The 16,703-nt window shown below is 42.6% G+C and overlaps 1 protein-coding gene across 4 annotated transcripts in view; it reads right to left on the bottom strand.

Annotated features, from left to right (window-relative positions):
• Window positions 1-12,835: 12,835 nt before the first annotated feature.
• Window positions 12,836-16,703, bottom strand: part of LOC147619479 (putative L-ascorbate peroxidase 6, chloroplastic/mitochondrial) — a 62,820-nt gene continuing 58,952 nt past the window's right edge. For 2 of the 4 annotated variants that reach the window (XM_086773160.1, XM_086773161.1), the window contains 2 exons: window positions 16,276-16,380; window positions 15,978-16,175 (listed from right to left, as the gene is read on the bottom strand). In XM_086773160.1, the coding sequence (XP_086629286.1) occupies window positions 16,143-16,175; window positions 16,276-16,380 (138 nt within the window). In that variant the 3' untranslated portion in view covers window positions 15,978-16,142. Of the gene's footprint in view, window positions 13,035-13,235; window positions 13,310-15,977; window positions 16,176-16,275; window positions 16,381-16,703 lie in introns of those variants that run through there. The other 2 variants (XM_086773162.1, XM_086773163.1) reach the window with 2 other exon arrangements.

The raw sequence follows: 16,703 nt of genomic DNA, 5'->3' as shown, positions 1-16,703 counted from the left end.
ATGCCTAAGCAGAATGCATTTTCATTAATTTGTTGGATAATTGTGAACGGTCCATAAAATCTAGGAGACAACTTGATCTAAGGATGCTTGGCAATATTCTTTAAGCGTCTTTTCTCTATGCATAGCCAAACTAGATCATTTTCTTTGAATTTCATTGGTTGTCATTTCTTGTTGGCTTGAGCGGTGTATTTCAATTGTGCTCGCTTAATAGTTTTAGTGACTTCAGCTAGAATAGTAACATGGTCATGAGCTAAAGTATCTGGAACATCACTAGTTATGGTAGAGACAAGAATGGGAAGTTTCTTGCCTTAGACTTCACTGAATCCCTAGGCAAAGAGATCTTTTTCAAGCATAGAGCAGGCCTTGGCATGATGAAGCTTCCCTTAAGGAAAGGTGTTGGAGGAGTAAGGGAAGGAGCAAAGGAAGGCTCAATAGTCTTCCACAAAATAAACATGTTTTAGATTTTTTAATTTTTCATTTTGTAGACATGAGTCAATTGTCAGAATTAGCTATCTAAATCAGTCAGCTGTTAGCTAACTGAATCAGCTCGAGTCAGCTTCCGACCTGCGGAGTCTCCTAGAGTTTGTCAGAGTTTCTAAATCAAGTGATTGAATTAGCTAACTAAATCAATTAACTGAATCAGTCTATCAGAGTCAACTTCTAACCTACGGAGTCAACTATCTAAATAAAGGATAAGAGATGTTATTGATCTTGACGAAAGGCGTTAAAATATGCAAGCTTCACACCATTTATAAGGTTTCTAAATCCTTTAAAATGTGCCACTTGTTTGGTGAAAAGCAATTCCTACATCAAAGGAGGAATTGCAAGTCGTCTTCTCTGGAAGCACTTCTGTCTAATTGGCATAATTTAAGTTACAAAATTTATGGTCACACCTACCTGATTACATCGACAATAAGGTTACGGAGATGAAGCTGCAATCACGACTCACCTATATGCTATCAGTGATGAGCTACCTAGATCATTATAAAATTCTTGACAGTGAACTGAAGTGAATAAGATAGTGAGCAAAAGCCATCTGCTGAGTGTGTAGCCTAAGCCTAACACTCATAGCACTGTACTAATTGTAATATCTGAGCTGATTGAGCTCCTTCACATTAGGATAGGATTGTGGGGATTTGCCCTTCCAAATTAGAGTCAGAATTGTCATTTATTGTATCTCATTTGATTCACTAATACAAACAGTGTTGATTTTGTTTTAAACTTTTTCATTCAATTTGATTGCTAGTCATTGTGTCACATTTCCTCTTATCCTCACAAATTTAGCATTGGCTACATAGTCTTCCACTAGCAGTGTCTTTTGTTTTAGACTTCTTAGCTTGTCTTGTAGTTTAGAGTTAGTTTTGACAGTCCCCGGAACCTTTTGAATGAGGAATGCCTCTTTGAGCACATGGAAGGTGTGGAAGTGGTCCGGGTCATATTGGGATACCCATCTTAGCCTCCTTTGTGATGTGTGTGTTGGGGTCAACTTTCTTACCCTTGTAGGTCAGGTACTTGTTTTGTCCTCCTTGGTTAGCCATTCAGTTCGGAACGATGTTAGGGAGAGGGGGAGCATTTGCTAAGCCTAGTGCGGCATGCTATTGATGTAGTTGATTTTGCACTGAGTTGGCAAGAAGTTGCCTTAATATAGCTTTTGCAAGAAGTTCTTCTCCCCTATTAGAGTGCTGCGCCAAAATGTTTCCTTAGTGAGAAAATGGTGAGAGATAGTAAGTCGATGAAAAGGGAAGCATACCACAAAGCAAGCAAAGAATCACATGAAGACAATATCATTGAATAGTAGCTTTTGGAAAAAACGTGGAGACAGGTGCTCGTTGAAAACCCTCATCAATCTTGCATAAGATCTAGAGATGTTAGAGTGTCATCCCCTAGTTTCTGGGGACAACGATCTTACCCAGGTCGTGTTAAGGAGAGCTACATATGGTTCTACAACACAAGTATCAACCTTGCATGGAATGTTGACACATCCCCCCTGTGATTGGTCCACTCGGTCCAACTCCAAGGAGGGTCTGGTCGATTGTAGCAGATACACACTTGAGTATGGATGAGATAACATAGTTGAATCATTATGCTTTTGTTTTGCAAACATCATTAGCCACCACAGGTGTGGTAGGTGTATCACATAACCACATGCCATCCTCAACAAGACCCACTAATGCCGTGCATGTAAGATATAGGAATGAACAAGTTTTTCGTTTGCTAGAGGAGCAAGCTCACAAAAGATTTTCAAGATAGAATAGAGGAGATCTTAGGGCTGAGGTGGCAAAAGAAGTGATTGTTACTTTCAATGTGTCATATATTTTTTATACATCGGGATCTAGAGTAAAGGATGTCATATATTCTATTTTAAATTTTTGAGTTCTCTAGGTATTTGTGTGAAGACTTCCAACTGCGAGAGATGAATCGCGGAACCTATCCCTTGCAAACATTTGTACTTTGTTTTCATTCAGGTCCTGAACTTAGATGCTGCAATACATGATTTTATCCACCAGCAAGTGCTGACAAAGGTGGAATCATTTCAATGTTTGTTGGCTCCTCACAGATTTTATACATGAATTTGAACTACAAAGAAGCTAAAATTTTGGCATATGCAAAACAGTAGTCCGTAGTTATATACCTTGGTTGTGTGAAAATTTTTTGTTTCTTGAAAGATTGGATAATCTAGAAACATTTTGGATAAATCTTAAAAGCAAATGTTTGCGTAGTTTATTTTTAAAATTTTTATACCTTTGATAACAAAACTTAAAGATCCTCGCTTTCCTATCCCATTCCTCAATGGTCTATTTTCTTGGATAGCGTCTTTATTTTCTTGTTAACCTATGACGGACATTGAGACACACGTACTATGTTTTACGTCATTAATTTAAATATTCCGAGTCATGGGCCGGGCTTGTCGGCACCATATGTTAAGGATGAAGGGATTGGGTGATCGCCGATGAGAGGCGCACCTTGAATATCAGTAGGATAAGGGTTAGGATCGGTCGGCCATGTATGGGCGCCCAAGTGTGAACGGCCAAGTCACCTATAAGAGTCAAATGTAACCCTAAAATCCTCATTCTCATGTGTTGTGAATACAAGAGTGCTCTTGCCTTATCTCTTTGGTTTCCTTCTCCTGCGTGTGTGTGAGAGAGAGAGAGAGAGAGAGAGAGTGAGAGAGCGATCGAGCACTGTGTAGCGGCACGGCGGCAGAGAGGCGGTAGAGTGGCGACGGCGGCTCCTTCTTCACTGCGACGCGGCAATCCTTCAAGGCGGCGGTTGAGCGGTGAGTGACACACCCTTTGCATTCTGTTTGAGCTTCCCTCCCTGGTTGTATGCTTGCAGCCATTCGTGGCTCGCATACGGTGTCCGGCAAGTCCCCAGCTACGACCTGTGCGGCAAAAGCGCACATTTTTGGCGCCGCTGCCGGCGAGTTGCCCTGCACCAAGCTCCAGTTTACAGCTCGGGCTGCTACGTGAAGTTTAATTTACACTACAGGAAAGCGACTGTGTGTTTGTTGTTGAGGTGTTTCCGTGTTTTGCAATCTGTTCTGCAATTTGTCTTCTGCATTTCTGTTTCTTTTGTTATTTTTCCGCTCCACGTGTGGGCGTGGGTTTTGTTATCTGGTTTTCTACGTGCGAGGGGGATTTTTGAATCCCCAGACCTGTGCTGTGTGCGAACCGCGCCGCGGCCAAGGTTGAAACCCATAAAAAAACCCTAGAAAACTTTTCTCAAAAATAAAAAATAAAAAATAAAAATTCCAAAAAATAAAAAAAAAATATTTTTAAAGAAAAAAACCAAACGTGTGGAGAGGAAAGTTTTTTTAATTGGAGAAAATTTTTTTGAAAAGAAAGAACCCCAATTGACCCACGACCCACAACCCACGACCCCGACCTCGATCTCGATCTTTTGATATATATGTATAGGAGAGTGAGCCTCCATAGCTTTCTTTCAAGTGAGAGCTTATGGGAAGTCGTGCCCTATATGTAGCCCACTCCCCAAGGAGTAAAGTGAGCATGTGGGATAAAGCCCTTACCCTTTCCTCCACAAGCAAATAGGCTTTCGCCCCTTCCCCCCAAGGGAAACGGACTGTTTTGAGGACTACATGAGCTCTAGATAGGCGAACACGGTGCTGTAAAGCACACTAGGACCCTTTGAACGATACGCTCGTTTCGAGCTATCACACGCCCTAGTCCAAGTTCGACCGTAAGTAAGGGAGTCAAAAACGAGTTAAAAACAATCTAAAAACAATCTAAAAACAAGTAAAAACGGGGTGCGAAACACCTAAGAAACCACTTGTGTGAGTTTCAAGGGTAGTTACCAACGTACGTAGGGTACGCACGTCACATGCATCTACGTTCTGGTCGGGTGCTAGAGTCTGAGCCACTAGAAAGCGTTTCAGTCTACGCAGGCTCACACCATCCCTCCACGTTAGCATCTTGGCCTTCGGCTGGAACCCAAGGGAGTGCAACCCAAGATCCACGAATAGTGGATAGTGACTCGTCCTCTGACTCAGAAGCCATGAAAGGGCACCCTACCAAGAACCCTGAGGAGACAAGCCAAAACATGCCAGTGTGGGCGCCACAACCCGGATCTAGCATGTTTAGTCGTTTAATAGAGACCTTTAGTAGAGCTACACGCTCTGAACATGCGACAAGCGAAGTAAATGAGGAAGGAGGGGTAGTAGATTCGCCATTCACATCTTATGTGGACCCTACCCTCCCAAAGAGTGTCCATGTGGATATTCTACCCACTTCGTTTAATGAGGGCCCTACTGAGCTACCACATTCCGATGCTCTTCCTAAAGTAGAGGTCCCTAGAAGCCAATCCATAAGAAGTGACATTGCGTCCACTTCAAGAGAACCGTTTGGCACACCAAGTCTGGATGGGATATTTCTCAATGAAAATTGGGAATATGATCTACACACAGAGACTCTAACGGACCTATACACGGGTTACACATACCATGTAGGTTGGTTAGAAGTCCTACGATCTACATCTAGCGCCACTAATCTAGAGGAGCAACAACAAATGATATGTGAGGTTATTCATAGAATTATCCAAATTGAGAGGCAAAATAGGGGAGTGAACCTAGTTTCCACTGGCCCTATGAGGTTTTTGGATACGGGCAAGGCCAAACAACCAACCCTATCACAATTGGAGACTCCCTCGGTGAGTCCCATAGACCCTTCGTATGTTGTTTCGCCTGGAGTCTCAATGCAGGTTGAGCCCACGAGCAGTAACTTTAGTTTTCCAACCTTGGCTCAACTTTCCATTAGGGAGTCGCCTACCCCAATGATGAGCATGACAGAAAGCGCACCTGTTACCACTGTAGTTAGTACGACGCCGCTACCTAGTGGAACAGTACATACAACAGTGCGTGCCAGTGCCTATCGACCCTATGTACCTATCTCTACTCATGCTCATGTAGCTCCTACGCCTCTTAGTATGCCAATGGCGTATGCTCCACGACCGCCTTATCACCACCCTTATCCAATAGGAGCTAGGCCTAGTCACATATCATATCCTACGTCATTTGCCAACATACTCAGACCAACACCAACTCCTATCAGCCAGGCTATCCCAGAAGTGCCTCCACCAGCTATGCCTGCTCACCTAGGTGATCTCGCAGCGTTTGCTCAGACGATCGGACGATCCATTGCGAAAAACATGCGGGACATGCCTGAGAGAGAACCTAGAAGCAAGGCAGTACAAGTGGCTAAGCTCACTCAAAACTTCAATGGTAACGAGGATGTTAGGAAGCACATTGAAGTCTTTGAACACGTGTGTGATTCCTTGGAAGAGCACAATGAGCTGCATAAGTGTAAAGCCTTAGGCTTAACCTTGAGTGGGAAGGCCGGAGATTGGTATCGAACCTTAAGGGTTGAAGAGCGCACTCACTACCCCACTCTCAAGAGATTGTTCTTGAAAGAATACATACGCGAGGGTGTGCTTTGGGGAGTAGCATCTCAACTCCAAAAAGCTGAGCGCGAGGAAGGGGAGTCAGTGAGAGACTTTATAAGTCGATTGAAGCATCTAAATTCTCGCTGCACTCCCGATGAACGCTTCAATAACAACCAACTCCTCGATAGATTCATCCGAGGATTGCGCCACGAGGACATTTACAATGGCCTAGTCATTAGAGGTCTTACAACGTGGGAAGCAGTCACTGCCAATGCAATCCAGTTAGAAGACAACTTGATGATTGCAGGTAAAAAGGTGTCTTCGGAAACAAAATCCGTTAGTTCGCAAGTATCTGGGCACGAGCCAATGACGGTGAAACCTATTGCCAAGGAGCCCAAGATATCTGAAATGTCTGTGATGACCGACCTTACTAAGGCTCTCCAAGAATACTTTAGGGGTAATCGAGCTTCTCAGAATAGCCATATGTACCCAAGGAGAGAGCAACAATTGTGTTCGGTTTACTTAGGACCACATAGCACGAGTGAATGTCCCACATTCAGAGTCAAATTCAAGGGGAATTGCAATGCATGTGGTAAGTATGGCTATCAATCTAAAGATTGCCTAGTACTTAAGCGAATGTTGGCAAATCAGGCACCACTAGCCTGGTCGAACACACCTCAAGTACCCGCGCTAATGCCTGCACAACCTGTCGAGCAACCGTTACAGCACATAGTTCCAAGGAATCCGAATGTAGTCCAGTCTGTGCCGTTACCACCGCCAGTGCTAGGACCACAACCTCTACATCCAAGAATTACCCCAATAAACCAGATGGGTTGTGAGTCACATAGTGCGTGTGGGGATTATGAAGAGGAGATAGATCCCACTGCTCCATACGGGATTGATACGTTTGAAATGATTCCCCAGTACTACATGGAGGATCATTTCGGGCAAGTCAAGCCTGTATATCAAGCGGCTACTCTCGCCACAAGAGGGCAAAACCTTAATACCTTGGCGAGGAGACCACCTCTTCAATGCTACGATTGTGGTGGACCGCATCGTGTAGCGGAGTGCCCTAATAGGCTACAGAAGATCGCTACTCAAATGCAACCAAATCAAGGGAGCACATCGGGAATGCCGGTACTTACATGTAATCGTTGTGGCATAGATCATTTGATCGCTCAATGTCCACATAATCCTAATGCACCCAAGATTACGCCATTGAATCTGGTTGAGGTCACCAACCAAGCACGAGGAACCACACCCGTGGTACCCGCGAATGTAGTTACACGATCGATGCTTCAAAATCACAACTACATTCTTGAAGAGAGGGATACTGCATCAATCGCTCAGGCAAAGAAAAAGAAAATAGGGCGGAAGAGATCGCTTAATGCCACGAGCTCCAAGCCTAGTTCAAAGACTAACATAGGGACAGGAGACGACCCCGTGTATATGAATGATCCTGAAGATGATTCCGATTCAATAGAAACCATGGGGACCAAAGCCACTACCTTAAGGGAGGAACCCACTCGAGAGCTTATTAATGAAGGAGAATCAAGCGAGTACATAAATAAGGGGAAACAGAAGGAAACTTCCTCGGCCCCACAACCAAGTCAGTTAATACCCTCTCGACCACCCAAACTGACTGAGACTCCCCAAGACAAGCCACGTGGGCCAAAAACCCTCAAGAAAAAGATTGGAACTTACCCAAACCTAGTTGAGGAGATTGAACAAGTGCAACACTTAAGGGGTTTGGTGGAAGAAACACAAAGAGGACTGGAGCCAAACCCGAGAAAAATCAAAATTCCAGACATAGTGTTTCCTACGCAAGTTCAGCCTCACAGGAACCATAAACCGTTAGCTATACCTAGTATCATTCGAGAAGAAAGTGAGGATAGGACATCAGGAAGTGGGCAAACACCCTTTTTGCTGGAAAGAATGTTTAGTGAAGGAATGCCTGACCCCATCGAAGAGGAAGTGATTCCATCTTCACCAGTCCCTAGTCAAGGGGCGATGTCTCGAAAAGTACCATTGAATGTGTCCAAGCTAATGGATTTCATGTCCTCTGAAATTAGAACCACGATCATATCCAAATTATACGGAGATCCTGAGCTATTCTTAGCTCTTCGGGCATTTCTCAATGGAGAACTAAAGGCGGGGCTACCACAATTTGCAAATACGGATAGACCCGACACGCTTCAAGATGAGGAGGAACATTGGGATCTACAACCCAACCTAGATGAAAACTCGGTCGTGGAAATACCTGTTAACAAGTTGGGACAGTACTTTGAAGGGGACGAATCTAATGCAACCCTCCCCATTATTACCAAGGGATTAACTCTAAAGGGAATCCTTGATGGTGGTGCTGGAGTGAGCATTGTGACTAAAAACTGTTGGGAATCTATGGGGAGACCTCACCTCGAAGTCACAAACATAGTGGTTAAGATGGCAAACGGAACTATTGCTAAACCTATTGGAATGTTAAGGGACCTTAAGATCAAGGTTCTGGGATACAAGGTACGACATACCTTCATTGTAATAGATTTCTCCAAGCATCCTATGTCATATCAAATGATCTTAGGACGTCCTTTCATGAGGGAAGCACAAATGGTGCATGACTGGTCGAAAAACCATGTCTACCTACAATTCCAGGACTCTGTCATTCGAGTTGATCTTGAGAATGGTCGTGCGCATCCTTTAGGAAGCAAGGTTATCATTAATAATCGATCGGATACCACTATTCACTCCGCCCCATTAAGGTATTGCTATACATGCAAAAAAGAGACTAATGATGGAAAAGATTCTCCTTATATGGATGTTCTACCGGGTATGACTGAGTCGGATAACGTGGATTGGGTACACCTAGCGGCAACCATAGACACATGGGAAAATAGAGGCACAAGTTGGGTAACACCTGAGGGGCAAGATATGCCACCGTTAGTGCCAATAAACATGATAGGTGTTATGCACTTGACTCCTGATGGCGAGAAAGTGGCAAACTCCACTGACACTGAAAGTAGCGAAGACTCTGACCAATGCAACTCTGAGTATGAATCTCAAGAAGAAACTTACTCTGAGCCTGATGGGGGGGATGAATCAAATATTCACCCAAATGTGGAAGCAAGGTGCTCAAGGCCTAGGACAGTGACCTCCTGCAGTTCATCCGTAAGTGAAGATCGACCAAGTGAGTCCGAATCTGATAGAAACAAAAATCAAAAACTTGGTAAGAAAACGAGACATAAGCGCCAACGCTATCGAGCTAATGTACGCACTGCAATAAACAAGGAAAGATCCACTGCAGAATGGCTTAGTTATGTAGGAGCCATTGATGCTCATCGGAAGTTAGCGGATAATTGGGGACAATACCTCCAAAGTGTCATGTGGTGTATTCCGCAACCTCATGACGTCGCCCAATTAGAAATCAAAGAGAAGCCGAAACTAAGTCGTACTGCAAGAAGGCGGCAAAACCAAGAGTTGGCTCAGCAACAAAAGGAAGCGGAATTGAAAGAAAAAAGCCTAGCACAACAAGAACCAGTAGAATTACACCCCGCACCCGAGCATTTCAAATCATTTACCACAGGGGAACGTAAAGTGGTCTACACAAAAGCCCAACGAACGCCTACCAATGGGAGTAGCGGTGTCTACGATGGCCCTGCGGTAGTTAAGGAGATAGACTTAGCAGATCCAGGTGAGGAGTCTAAACCAGTTTTTATTGCTCAAGACCTCGCCAAGGCAGAAGAAGCTGCACTTACGAAGCTTCTTAAAGAATTCAAGGACATATTTGCTTAGACATATCATGATATGAAGGGTGTTCCACCCTCGGTGGTGCAACACACGATTCCAATGATTAGCACTGCTAAACCAGTCTAGCAACGTCCCTACCCAATGAATCCTAAGTACGCAAAGATTGTACAAGAGGAAATTGAAAAGCTTGTAAAATGTGGATTCATATACCCTATTGAGCACTCAGAATGGGTTTCTCCGATAGTCATCATACCAAAGAAGAATGGGAAACTCAGAGTGTGCGTTGATCTCAAAAAGGTTAATGCAGCCACCAGAAGGGATCATTACCCCTTGCCGTATTCTGAACATGTGCTTGAAAGAGTGGCAGGCAAGGAGGCATATAGCTTTTTAGATGGGTACTCGGGTTACAATCAGATCACAATTGCAGTCGAGGACCAAGCTAAAACAGCATTTATCACGGAGTTTGGAATGTTTGCCTTTCGCGTCATGGCTTTTGGCTTGACCAATGCACCTGCAACATTCCAACGATTGATAAACACGGCCTTTAAGGAATATCTAAGGGACTTCTGTGAAGCTTTCTTAGATGATCTTTGTGTTCATTCCTCTTGGGACGAGCACTTGATGTGTTTACGAAAAATATTTGAAAGATGTAGATTATATCGCATCTCCTTGAATCCTTTCAAATGCCAATTCTGGGTTAAACACGGAGTTATCTTAGGGCATATAGTGTCCAAAAATGGGATTTCCACTGACGAGAGTAAAATCAAGGTCATTCTGGAATTGCCACCACCCACCAACTACAAGGGAGTCCAACGCTTTATGGACCATGTTGGTTATTATCGAAGGTTTATTCTATTCTTCGCCGAGATAGCTCGACCATTGTATAAGCTTCTCATCGAGTTTATTTGGACCGAAGAATGTGACCGTGCCTATGAGCTATTAAAGAAGGCCTTGGCGAGTGCTCCAATCTTAAGAATGCCTAACTGGGATTTACTCTTCCATGTGCATATTGATGCATCAAACTTTGCTATTGGGTGTGTGTTAACTCAACCTGGAGAACACAAGCTAGACTACCCCATTAGCTTTGCCAGTCGCCAGTTGAATGATGCTGAGATGAACTACACCACTATGGAGCAAGAAGGGTTGGCAATAATATATGCAGTAAGGAAATTTCGTTATTACCTCCTTGCCACCAAGTTTGTTTTCTATGTGGATCATCAAGCATTGTTGTATCTGGTAAACAAACCATCCTCCACATGAAGAATCACACGATGGCTATTGATTCTTCTTGAGTTTGATTTCACTGTTGTTGTGAGACCTGGCAAAAAACATGTTATGGCTGATCATTTGTCTCGCATACCTAATGGTGAGGCTTCTACAGGGGTTGATGATGACTTACCAGACACTTCCCTGTTCATGGTGGAGACAATGCCTGAATGGAGTGAGAAGATTGTTAACTTTTTGGTTAATGGCTTTCCACCCAAGGAGCTTCGTAAAGATCTAGCTCGAAAGCTAATCAAAGAATGCGAACCCTATTGCCTGATAGCCGGGACTCTTTATAAAACAGGAAAGGATGACGTTCTTAGGCGTTGTGCCCGAGAGGATGAGTATCTATACATTTTGCAAGAGGCACATATGGGCGTAGCCGGTGGTCACTTCTCAGGAGACTTAATTGCGCGAAAGATCTTACAATCAGGGTATTGGTGGCCCACTATGTTCCAAGATGCATCACTCTTTGTGAAGGGTTGCGATGAATGCCAACGATACAAGAAACCCCAGAGGAAAGATCAGATGCATCCTATCACATATACTTCTTACCTCATCTCATACACATCTTATCACATCTTAATTCATCTTATCACCTGCTAACTTAGTTCTTTATAATATTCGGAACATGAAGAACAGCAGCCAAATACTTCATTTTGCCATCTTGCATAGGCAATGGCACTTTACAAACATGTGCAATGGGATGCACAGTATCATCACATGTTTCTACATAACTTGATTTTTTCATTTTCTACTTATCTCTAAACCACTCAGCATGATTGGTCATGTTGTTAGAGGCGCCAGAATCCACATATCATATATCTTGAAGTCCTGACACATCCCTTGTTATGAAACTAAGTATGTGCTGCATCACAAACAGCTGCTCACTTCTATCATCACCCCCATGTTTGCTAGATGATGCATGTTGCCTAGCTGCAACTTCCCACTTTTAATGTCATTCTGCTTTTTGTAGCAGTCCTTTGCCATGTGTCCTGGTTTGCCACAGTAATAGCACTCTATGCTATTTACATTTTGATTTCTTTGCTAACCACCTCGGCCTCTTTGGCTCCCCCCTGCCTCTAGATTGGCCTCTTCCACGTGTGTATGATTGCTGTTGTCAATCATTGGACTATTGTTGTCCAGAATTCTGATTTTCTTGTCGGCCATCACCTTGGCCTCGACCACAGCCTCTACCTCTACCTCTACCTCTACCTTAATTAGAGTAGAAGGCCTGTTCCGATGTGTTCTTGCTTTTTGAAGAAGAATCCTCACCTAAAGCCTTTTCTTCTATGATCAGCATAGATATTAAGTCTCGAAAGTTGAGAATATTCTCCCTAACTACAATGGAGATATTGAATGGCTTGTACTCTCTTTGCCAAGCCCATTCAGACAGACACTCACCAAATTATCATCCTCCACTGATACATTGATAGACCCAAGGGATTCAATAATACCCTTGATCTTTTTAAGGCATATTCATTGATAGACATGCTTTTCTTTTCCACAGTATGCAACTCTTGCTTTAACTGCAACTTCCTTGCCTTTGTGTTAGTCTGAAACATCTGAACCAGATTCTGTCATGCAACTGCTAGAGTGATTATATCATGTATGTGTCCTATCATAGTGTCTGTGACACTAATTGAAAGCCAGTACATGACTTTTCTTGCACCGTGATTTCAATCCTTGAATGCCTTTATATTTGCAGGAGTGGCATTCTCCTCAGATAACTCTGGAGGCTCGTTATTGTCTCCTTCTACATAATCCTAAAATCCTTTACCCATTAAAAAATTGATCATTCAAGCATAAAAGTTATTCTTATCCAGCTTCTCATTAACAATCTGATTAATTTCGTAAGACATGTTTTCCTGCAGCAATCAAATAACCTACATACAGACAACTTCTGTATACAACTTGTAATACAGCAGTATCTCATGTAACTACTGTAGCAACGGTACTTCAGTACAGCTTGTGTGTCACTAAATGTTACCAGAGTACATATACATACAACCAATATCAACAGTACATTTACAAACCCTGTCTGCACTTCCAAAATGCATTGCTGCACTGCAATAACCAGATTTCAAGCATAAACAATTCTCTACCAGAACTCCTAGAAAATTATCGAAAATACCCTGCAGTGACAAAACGAGACCCGTAACGCGCCTAAAATACGAATCTAGCTGAAAAACTTTGTTCAACATGACTATATACTTGTCCTGTAGGTCCACTCCCGCGAAGACAGCTCCTCAATCGGAGATATATAGCTCCCAGAGCTACTGTGAGGGGGTGTTGTACCTAAACTAAGATGAGAAAAGAGATGATGGTGCTCTTACCTGTGTAGTACCGCTTCCTTCCTTGCTTGTTCTTGCCTCTTGCTTGCCTCCTTAGCTCTCACACGAACCAAGCTCTGATACCATAAAGAGAATGTGGAAAAGAGGGAGAGCTTCAAACCCTAGCAAGCAAACATACACACACAAAAGAGAGCAAGACGACACAAGAGAGATGGATAGCTAAATTTTCTTCTATCTTCTTCTTCTCTACTCAACCAACATAACATAAAGATAAGAGTACACACTATATGGGTTAGTACTCAACTACTACAACATACAAGGGTCGGTCCATAATGTGAACCCGACTAAATGAGCTGACACTATAACTATGCCAATCTCTAGTAATCCAAAATGGCTCACACAGCCTGTCATCCCACTGGCCGCATATCACCCTTAATCTCACCAACCATGCTAGTGGCGTAGATGCAAAAGTTATCACCCAAGCGGGTCATCAATATCCGCTATAGCACTAGTTGAGCTCGATATCTCAACACGACTTTGTGAGCAGATTTGGGATGGGATTGAGACACATATTAAGCTTAATTAAACTCTTGTATAGTAAAGCTATCGTCCAAAGTAATACAAGTAATTTTATGTCTTCTTCATTGGGTCCAACACTCTATCTGTGTTCAATTGTTATTGTGATTAACTTAGTTACTCATTTGAGTAATTGATTAATTTGAGTCTAGCTTGCTTGCCTCCCAAAAATTACACATCTACATGTTTATTGACCACCACATTAGGCTATGTATTACCCGCCACCTGCACCTTGGGCTCCTTAGACTTGGAGCTCTCTTGGTGGCGGTCCTTCTAATACCTATCCCCAATTGAAAGGAGATCCTAGCTAGTTACTACTTTGACCATAGGTGCACACATTTTACAAGAACACGTTGATTAACCGAATTGAAAACAAATTGAGAAATACCAACGCAAGAGGATAGGTTGGAAGTTATAGAGACCATCATCAAGTACAAGCTAAGGCATCAAACAACAAAGTAGAGGAAGTTTGTAAATCGAAGGGAGACTTTTCTTTTTTAATGTGAGGTATTACCCATAGCTTGAATGCATGAAAATTACATCTTCGATGCATGCCCCAACCATGCATGCAAGCCACATTTATCCATCCCCTCGTACACTACAAATTGATCTAAGCCTTAGTGCACCTTACAAATTATTTATCCCCTTCCCTACTTGAGGGAGCATTTCTATGCTATGACTCATAGCTATGCTATATACTATGCAAACAAACTCCAAATGTCGAGCCGTTTGGCTTGTTGGATTCATGCCATTGAGGGACATATCATAAACCTACATGCACACACCTAACAACAAAATGAAAAAACCACCTCCAATGTCCAGCCACCCTCAATATGGCCACACCTCCTAGCAAGTTTTCCTGTCACACTGGGAAATAAAGTCACACTTGAGTAGGAATAGGAGCACAAACTTCAAAACAGGAGCAAGAAATTAGGAGCAAGACTCCAAATGGAAATCTTTAGAGCAAGAATTTGAGGCAGAAGCAAGATAAGAGTGAGAACTTGGAGCAAGAACCTAAGAACAGGAGCACGAGTAGGAATTCAGGAGCCATAAATACACTAGCTAGAAAGTCAAAAGCCAAGACCCAAGGTCCAAAATTCTACTTTGTGTCCATGATTGTAATATAATCAAAGCTTGGTTTGACTGGTTGAAATAAAGTTCAAGGAACTCCATAACTTCCCTTCTTGTTGGTGGATTATTTACCAAATGAGATGGGTGGACATAGGCTGACATGATATTCTATCATGGACTGCAATGCTTTCAATATGTTTGGGTTGGGAGAAGAAGACAAGACTTTACAATTATATAGATATAAAGGCCATGGCCCGAACCAGATAACCTTTATGATTAACCACCAACATGTATCATCCGTCCTTTTGAAAGAAATTGAACATGCAATTCATGTGGATGCCACAGTTTGAAGGATGTGCACTGGATGTCACAGTTGACACCATAGTTGTCACGGTACAAAAATACGATACCATACGGGAATTTTTCGTACGATATGAAATTTTCGGATACCGTACAATAAAATATAGTTTTTTTTACACTTACAACCTACGGAGCTTCAAGCTTGAATGTGAGGAAAGGTTGGGAGGAAAGGAGTCTACAATGCTTGAGGAACCAAAACATGGATATGTGTCTCTCCTAGTTGGATCTCCCGATTGTCTCCAAAAAAGAACCTGGATGGGTAATGTAATACCAAAGGTCTCCCAATGTAGCGTTTATGGCTAAGGGACCGTCCTTGCACAAATATGAGCAGTGCATCTAGGGTGATAGGTTTAGGAACTCCTCTCTAGATCAAAATGGCCATGTCCAAATCTTCTCCCTCGTACATAACTTGAGAATCTAACTGTCTAGCCTACCTATACCAAGAATCTCCAAGTGATGTAGCAAGATTCTCTCATCCTACCAATCAAGTATACACTACCAGTCTACCTTGCCAAATTTTTTGGGTCTCTCAACAGCCCCATATGGAATACTGAGTGGACACGAAAGTTGCGAAGTATTGCGAGCATTTGGGATCTTCGTTAAGCAGGGTTTCTATATTTTTTTAAAGCATTTGGATTATTTTTTTTCAAAAAAAAGAGAGAAAAAAAACACTCGTACCGTACAATACCGTACGATATCGTACAGTATCGCACCGTACGAACCGTACAGTACGAATGGGTTCGTACCGGTACGAGAAACAACTATGGTTGACACCACTCTTCGTATACAACAGTTTGCAGCTTTATCCCTTGTGGGGTAATAATTACACATAACCTATGCATGTTTGGTCTCTAAAAGCAAACTTTATCAATATAATTGACAACATTCAGTAGATTCATCTATTCCCTGAGCTAGTAGCTTCTTTAGAAAAGAGTTCTTCTACTAAGCATGTGAAGCCTCATCAATAATGAATCCCTGCAAGATCGGTGAGCAAAAATTAGTTATCCCATCACATGTGCACAGTTGTATAGCTTTCTAAAATTTGCTTTCAAAATTTTCAGGGTTGGATGATTACCTCAGGGGGGTCCAACTTAGCACCTAATTCGCTAAGCTTTGCATGTGCTTGTGCATAGTCGTAAAAAAAAGCTTCCTCATCCTCTGCATATTTTTCAGCATACACCTGATACAACGATTCCATCTCTCTCTCTCTTAGCACATAACAAGAAAACTAAGAATTGATAGCATGAATAGGATGCTTATGAAATGAGGATCACAGATATGGGTTCAATTTGCAAATGGTTGCCTGTAGCAAGCAAAAATGAATGTGAACCTGCAAAGTTTATAAACACTACAATGCCTTATAAACAATAAAATAAAGGTTCTTGGCAATACTTACCACCTGTTCCCATGCCACAAAACATGTCAGAAGAAAGGCACACTCAAGATCCACCGGCGGGTGTCCCCAGCCTATGAACTGGGCACATCATAGCACGCCTTCACACA

The sequence above is a fragment of the Cibotium barometz genome, chromosome 33 (genome assembly GCF_041138505.1).
Source record: "Cibotium barometz isolate CiBa-2024 chromosome 33, ASM4113850v1, whole genome shotgun sequence".
In the NCBI taxonomy this organism is placed as follows: Eukaryota; Viridiplantae; Streptophyta; class Polypodiopsida; order Cyatheales; family Cibotiaceae; genus Cibotium; species Cibotium barometz.
This window is presented reverse-complemented; position numbering and strand designations above follow the sequence as displayed.